An 8,181-nucleotide genomic window follows, 5' to 3' on the forward strand; every position below is an offset into this window, starting at 1 on the left:
GGCCTCTATAGACTTCTATTCATTATGAAACTCGTAATAAATAGTGAACTGTAGCTGATCAGTGTGCAACACTTAGTGGGCTTGGTGGTCACGGTTAAAAACAAAACCATGTTGATTTGTGGTTGGAAACAGGAAGTGAACAGCGACCTGATGTTTTGCTGAACCGGACCCTGACGGATCCGATGAGACTGAATATAATCTGGACCAGCTCGGTCTCAGGTTCTGGTTCCAGTCTCAGATATTAAGAACTGAGTGGATTCATGTATGTGGTTGTATTATATTTTACTGCGATAAAAGCAAATCAAAGACATTTTCTGAAGCTGAGAACATGTGAAATAAATTACACACACACACACGTTCATGTTTCCATCACTTCAGAGGACATTACATTGACTTACATTCATTTCCTGGAGACTTACCCTAACCTTAACATAACCCTAAACTAACCTTAAAATGATCTATTTTACATTAAGGGGACCTGCTTTTTGTCCCCATAAGGGGGGGGGGGGAGTCCCCACAACATGACTGTGCAAACAGATATACGTCCCCACGGCGTCAGGGATACCTGGACCACACACACACACAAACACACACACACACATCTGCGTTTTGATTGACTTTTATTCAGCGTGTTTTCACAATGTACAGGCAGGTTATTATGGAGCCCCAACATGTTCAATATTAAATAAATCATTCTAAAATGAATATTTATGCCACTTTTTATTTCATGTCACTGAATATTACTTCATAATATCATTTTTTATTTCTTAATGTCACTTTTTTCAGTTTTTATTTCATAATGTCCCTTTTTTTTTAAAGTTTCATCTTCATGTCACTGTTTATTTATCTCTTTTTTTGTATGTAATGTTGAACACTTTGGGGTTTCATAGGTTATTCCCACAGGAAACACTAATAAAAGTGTTCACAGCAGCAGCAGCAGCAGCCTGCTCATAGTCAGCTCACAGAAAGCGTTTCACACACGGCGTGATTTAGAATAAACTGTCTTTCAGCATGTTCCCTTTTTAAATCTCATTTAAACTTTACACAGTTTCTGTAGAAAAAGCAGTGGACAGAGCGGAGCAGGTCCAGGTCTGAACTAGTCCAGAGTGTAGATGTTCTCCTGAACTGGTCTCCTCATCCGGATCTCATAGATGATGTGTGGAGGTTCCTCAGAGGAAAAACTGGAAGACAAAACAAACAAACAAACAAACAAACAAACAACAAAACCCAAACATTAGCAGACAGTTGTTTATCTGCTTTTATAGAGAGCCGAAGGAAAACCAGAACTAACCTTTGTATTTCACTTTTTATTTCATAATGTCACTTTCAGAACTTCCTGGTTCTGTTCCAAAATTAAGAAAACCTCATTAAAAATCTCATTAACATTTGTAACTCCGCTGATAAAGAAAAATCCGATATTAAATAAAAAGTAACTGAACACTTAAATACTTAAAAAGCTGTGAGGTACAAGTTAATTACAACTCCCATGGTGCATTTCAGCAAGAAACATCCAATCACAGAGCTTCAAATCGTTTCTATGTTTCTACGTATCAGTAATACTGACGAGGTCGTTAATAAGAAAAATACAGAATGAGGAAAATACTCTGTAAGTCAACAAGTCGGGTTCAAGTTTACAAAAGTTGAACTCGATGTGAAAAACACGAGTCATCAGACCGAACTGAAACCAGTGGTGGAATTATTCAGACCAGTAAAAGTAGAAATACTGTTGTCTAAAAATACTCCATTACAAGTAAAAGTCCTGAATTCAAAATGTTACTCTAGTAAAATTACAGAAGTATTATCAGCAAAATGTACTTAACATTACAACAGTGAAACTACTCATTACATAGACTGTGTTATATTATTATAGTTTATTATATGGTTTGTTTTTATCACTAACAAATACACATAAGAGCATTTTAATGTAGTTCATCACTGTGGAACCAGTTTTAGATACTTTGGGTAGATTAAGAGTAATAGTACTGCATTATATGTTTTATAATAATAATAATAATAATAATAATAATAATAATAATAATAATAGTGATAATAGACTTTATTTAGCACCGTTTACACACTAAAGCAGCTCAAAGTGCAGAACACACTTTAAAAAAACAAAAAAGCAGACAATTTAAACAACAGTTAGAATATTAAAATATATGATTTTACATAAAATCTTAATCTGAGAAGTGACTATAAGTGGTAAATAAAATGAAATGTAGTGGAGTGGAGGTATAAAGTAGCATAAAATGGAAATACTCATGTACATGTACAAGTACCTCAGATTTGTAACTTGAGTGCAGTACTTGAGTAAATGTATTTAGTTTAGAACTGACACTAGTTTAGTGTCAAACTGATCTGAAATGATGTGATTTTCAGCTCCAGTTTGGTTCGTTTGTTTTACTCACCAGCCGGTCTTTAAGGCTCGTCTGTATATTCCACCTGCAGAACGAAAACAAGGTTTGAAAAGCATAAAATCCACATTCTCTCTGGTTACGTTAAAGACTTTTAAACATATTTAGTTGTGTGGTTTGAAACAGCCGCACAATAATAACAAACAACACTATTTCAATATCCTGGTTTATATTCTCTCGATGTAATGTGACTAAACTCTGACATGGAGACACTGAATGAAACATGACAAGAAGAAAACGTACGTTTGAAGGCCAGAAAGAGAAAAACTGAAGCCAAGATCAGCAACACAGTGAGGGAGAGAGAGAGGACGGGAACGTTGATCTGAAGGGAGAGAGACGGCAGAGAGTCCTCCACCTGAGAGAGAGAGAGAGAGAGAGAGAGAGAGAGGTTTACATATAAATTATACTCCTTAAAAAGTACCTAATTTCAATATTAATATAAAAATTGGCTAATTTTCTTTTTGCTCAGCTTAATCAAATGAGATATAAAATGTTAATCAGAGAGCTTTTAACAGAGTGAGGATAGCTGTTTGTGATGGAAGAAGCATCCAGATCCTTTACTGCAGTAAAAGTACCAATATAGCAATGTAAAAGTACTCCATTACAAGTAAAAGTCCTGCATTAAAAATCCTTCTACAGTAAAAATACATAAGTATTATGAGCTTGATGTAGTTAAAGTATTGCAGTAAAAGTACATAAGTATTATGAGCTTGATGTAGTTAAAGTATCGCAGTAAAAGTAGTGGTTTGGTCCCTCTGACTGATATATTATTATATATGACATCATTAGATTATTAATAGTGAAGCATCAGTGTTAGAGCAGCATGTTACTGTTGTAGCTGCTGGAGGTGGAGCTAGTTTACACTACTTTATATACAGTTAGCTAGTTTAGTCCAGTGGTTCCCAACCTAGGGGTCGGGCCCCTGGCTTCATATTTAGCGTACAGAGGAATCAATCTGAACATCTTTCTCAAAATATCAAAATCTAGTTCTAATACATTTGTGTTATGTGGTGTATAACTAAATGTGTATTAAATGAATTTAGCACAAAGCAAACCTGAGTCCAGGTATAAAATTAGCACAGAAGGAGGAATGGAGGTCTGAGCTGCTGGACTTCCTAGCAGGTTAATCCAGCAACTATTAAATAATATTAATAATATTAAAACATTAGGTGCAGTCGTTGTAACTCACAGTGATGGTGTCGGAGCGCAGCAGGGTGGAGTTCTTCAGGAGGTCCAGATGAGACGACAGCAGCATTTTCCAGTTTACTACAGAGAGGCAGACAACAAAAGACAAGTTTCATCCAAATGTAGAACAAATTTTCACCAATTTTTCAGAAAATCATCAATAGAAAATGCAGTGAATTTGTTTCCTGTTGTGTGAATATTAGCAGATAAAAAGCAGGTGGCACCAATCGTCCAGTCGGTGCCATTAAACCGTTGCAGAAGAAGAGACACAACGAGATGATGTCATTAAATGAGCGACAGTCAAAGCTCAAACGATGGAAAACCATGTTGAAAATGTGATGCTTCACACATGCAGGAACCATCCGTTCACCTTCTTTGTTCTCACAAAGACACCAAACATCTCACATCTGGATTCACCAGACCAGAGTACAGATTTCCACCAGTCTACCGTCCATTCCTGATGTTTCTCTTCTTCTTATTGGTCTCCCTCAGTCGTGGTTTCTTTGCAACAGTTCAACCATGAAGTCCTGATTCATGCAGTGTCCTCTGAACAGCTGATGTTGAGATGTGTCTGCTACCTGAACTCTGGGAAGCATTGATGTTGGAGCTAATCTGAGGTGTTAATTGGTGATTTGTGAGGCTTGTAACCCTAAATCAACAGAGGAACTCTTGGTCTTCCTCTCCTGGTTCGGTCCTCATGAGAGCCAGTTTCATCGCAGCGTTTGATGGTTTTTGCAACAACACTTGAAGAAACTTTCAGAGTTGTTGAATTTTCTGAAATTTCAAATTGAAAATGGTCATAAAACAGGTGAATAGACACCGTCTCACCTGTGGAGGTCGACGGCTCCATGACCCGATCCAGCTTTGTTGTTGTTGTTGTTGTTGTTGTTGTTGTTGTTGTTGTTGTTGGAGGAGAACTGGTGCCCGGAGCTGAGAGGGAAAAAACAGATTAACCCTCGGATACAGAATGAACCCCAGTTGACCTGAACTACAACAGCTCACCTGGTAGATTCAGTATAATGTTTCCACAGCAGCACTAATTCATGTCTGACTCTAACTCATTGTTCTGTGCTTCATTAATTAACTCAAATGTCTCCAACTTTGTTGTTTTGCTGTTAAGGTAGCGTATAAAACACTTCCTGCAAATGTTTCACATTAAAAGTCCACCAGGAAAATGAGTTGATATGCCCATCTGAGCCACTGGAAGACTTTTAATGTACAACATCTGCAGGAAGTGATGAGTTTTCATTGACAGCAGCTTAACAGCGACTGAAAAAATGGCAAAGTAGAAGCGACTGGAGTTAATTTGTGAAAGAAAACAGAGTTTGTGTTAAAACTAAAGAAGCAGCGGTTGGTGTACTGACGGACTGACCGCTGCAGGAAAAAGATATTACACTGAATTCATCAAGACAACAGCAGGTTAACATGGAGGAAGTGTTGAGTTTCTATCAACAGCAGCAAAACAGGAATTAAAATATGATCAAAAATAAAACAGGAGAAATTAGAAATAAAGACGAGTCTCTCATATAAACTTGACACAAACAGTATAATTTGTGATAAAACATGTAAAAACACTGGTTTGGTCCTTTTAGGGCTTCAGCTAATGATTATTTTCTTAGCGGATCGTTTCATCTATAAAACATAAGAAAACTTTCACTCATCTTTCACAGTATCCCACTACAAGCCTCATCAAATGTCCCAAACTGTAATTTAAGGCCAAGAAAAGACACAAATTCTCACATTTGAGAAGCTGAAATCATCAAATGTTTGTCAAAAAAAAAGACATTTGCTCACCTTTGACGACTCTCAGGTTCATGATCACCTTCTTGTCGTTGAAGATCCCGTCGATGTCCACCCTGCAGCAGTACGGCCCGCTGTCCGTCCGCCTCACGTCCAGGATGTCCAGGTCCATCTGACCGTCCAAGACGTCCCCCGTCAGCCGGTACCGGTCTTCCACCTGCAGCACCAGAGTCAAGATCCGATCAGCAGCAGGAAAAAAAAAAACAGCACAGTCGCTTTCTGGTTCCGAAAGCTAATATGAAGCTTCAGGCGTCCAAATGAGGTCTGTAAAACACCTTTACACACCAGAACCGAACTGAACCAAACAGTTCAGGTTTGAAACTATGTGATGAGAGAAACTTTTTGGTGCTTGTGGGTAATCTGACCTTGGAGATGACGCCGTTCTCGTCCGTCTGAACCAGGATGTTGCTGCACCAGAAGGTTCCACAGCCGCGGCCCCAGCAGACCCGACTCAGGCCGAAACGCTTCACGGAGTACTGGCAGGACAGAGAGGCCACGCCCCCCTCCGCCACTTTAAAAGAGCAGACGGAAAAAAAACAGCCGCCTGCAGCAGAGAGACACACAGTTTACACACAGGAAACACCTCAACGGTTAAAGACGTCGCCTTGTGTTCACGTCGTTACTGTGGCCCCAAAACTGCAGACATGGAGCCAGGAACACCTGGACAGGTGAGAGAGGAAATATACTGGAAGTATGTTTATCATTTATATTAGTTTAAGATAAACAATTGTGGTGTATTTTCATTAAAAGTCATTGGTGTGCTTAAAGACAATATTAAGCTATGCAGATTGATTTTATAAGTTTATAAGCAATAAGGGCTAGTGTGATACAATTTGTATTGGTGTAGTTATAATCTCATGAACCATATTTAATCACACTGTACGTATAGAGGCACGGTAGAAGAATCATAATCATACACTGGAGAAATTTGAGTGTGTTTGTATTACATGTCACTTTGCTTGGGTCTGCTAAAGTCTTCACCTTTCAAAACATACTCTCTGGAGGAGATCAAGAAATAAGGGTGTAAAATGACGAGAATAACTTACAAAAAATAAAAAAGGCCAGAAGACAACTTGGCAATAATGGTGTAAAATGATTCCCAATACTTATATAAAAATTGGATATAATCAGGTAGAATTGAATATGCCAGTACATATCCTCAAACACCTCAAAACCTGTTTTGAAGAGTTTTAACCAACAACGAGTGACGGAGATAAAAGTAACATAATAATTGGTCAAAAATTAGGGAGGGTGGATGATAAGGTGTGACCTAAGCCGACCCAAGGGCATAAAAACAATGACCCAAAGAAAAACCTTTGGAGCGATTTGGTTCTTTGTAAAAGTGCTGATTGCTCCCCTTTTTTGCCGGCAGTAAAGAACACTTTGCTGCTTGGACCTCTGACTCCCTTTTTATTTTCAAGAGAGAGTTTTTTTGCTCTGGTACCTTTTTCTGCAACAATTTGATACAAAACAATGAGATGAGATATGATATGAAGATACGATGGAATGATTAGATAAGATACCATGAGTTAGGAAGAGATACGATGAGACAATACATTAAGAAATTATACAAAGAGTTACGATACGATGATTTACAACCAGATATGAATCAATACAACAAGATTAGATCGATATGATTCCTCAGTCAAGAGTTTCCATGTTACAGCAGCGCAGGATGAATTCAAAACAGGTCAGAAAACAGATAAGAAGAGTTTGAAATGAGATAAATAAAACAACACAAGTAATACTGAGTAATCCAGATGTGTATCAGTGTCTCTCAGATGTTCTGTGTGCTGCAAATAATCAATGAACATCACCAATGTTCAATAATCAATGAACAATCAACTTCCTGTCAACAGATCCAACTAAATATTGCTCACATGTCGCATCATGATGAAGATGAAGGTCAGAAAACCGGAGGATCTGGAGGTGTGTTTGTGTTCGTGATGTCAGCGGTTTTGCGTCTCACCTGACAGGACGATGAGGACGATGACGAAGGTGGAGGTCTGAGGCGGTGGACAGCGGCGAGGCGAGGCGGCGGCCATCGTGTGTATATGTGTGTGTGTGTGTTCATTGTCCAGTTCGACAACAACACAGTGTGACCCTGTGACGGAGGGGTGAGGGAGGGGCGAGCGACGCACACTGTGCTACTGTCTTGTTTGTTTTCGTGTGTGTGTGTGTGAGTGTGTGTGTGTGTGTGTGTGTGTGTGTGTGTGTTGGACAGACGATGATGAAGTCCTCATTGATTCTCTGTCTCATATTCTGAATGTCCGCTGTGTGTTTTAACGTTCTTCATCTTCATGAATCATTCATCACATTTAAAACACAGAAACAAGTGAAGGAAGCCTGAAGTCTTTAATTTAAAGTTAGAAACAGAGATCGTGCTGCATTTTTACTGAAAGTCGGATGTTTGTGTAAAATCTTTTGTCCAACAAGAAAAAAACTACTGAAATATTCAAATATCACACGTCTAAATGTCTTCTCTCCATCTCCATAGTCCAGACTGATTACTGTGTATTATACAGAGGTGGAAGAGGTACTCAGATCCTTTACTGCAGTAAAAGTACCAATACAACAGTCCAGTGGTTCCCAACCTAGGGGTGGGGCCCCTCCAAAGGGTCAGCAGATAAACCTGAGGGGTCGTGAGATGATTAATGGGAGAGGAAAGAAGAAAAAACAAAGTTCTGATACACAAAGCTGGAGCTGTCAACAAGCTGTTAACTGTTCTATATTTGTTATCGTCAACAAATCTCATGTAGAGTCTCTTTGTGAAGCGACGGTC

General features: G+C 38.7%; 1 protein-coding gene across 1 annotated transcript; it reads right to left on the reverse strand.

Annotated features, from left to right (window-relative positions):
- Nucleotides 1-813: 813 nt before the first annotated feature.
- On the reverse strand, nucleotides 814-7,736 carry timd4 (T cell immunoglobulin and mucin domain containing 4). Its single transcript, XM_042431998.1, has 8 exons — nucleotides 7,369-7,736; nucleotides 5,765-5,943; nucleotides 5,394-5,556; nucleotides 4,428-4,529; nucleotides 3,604-3,680; nucleotides 2,658-2,769; nucleotides 2,409-2,442; nucleotides 814-1,181 (listed from the first exon to the last, which is right to left on the reverse strand). The coding sequence occupies exons 1-8, from the start codon at nucleotides 7,442-7,444 to the stop codon at nucleotides 1,097-1,099; spliced, it is 828 nt and encodes a 275-aa protein (XP_042287932.1). The 5' UTR covers nucleotides 7,445-7,736; the 3' UTR covers nucleotides 814-1,096.
- Nucleotides 7,737-8,181: the final 445 nt, after the last annotated feature.

Source organism: Thunnus maccoyii, chromosome 13 (genome assembly GCF_910596095.1).
Source record: "Thunnus maccoyii chromosome 13, fThuMac1.1, whole genome shotgun sequence".
In the NCBI taxonomy this organism is placed as follows: domain Eukaryota; kingdom Metazoa; phylum Chordata; class Actinopteri; order Scombriformes; family Scombridae; genus Thunnus; species Thunnus maccoyii.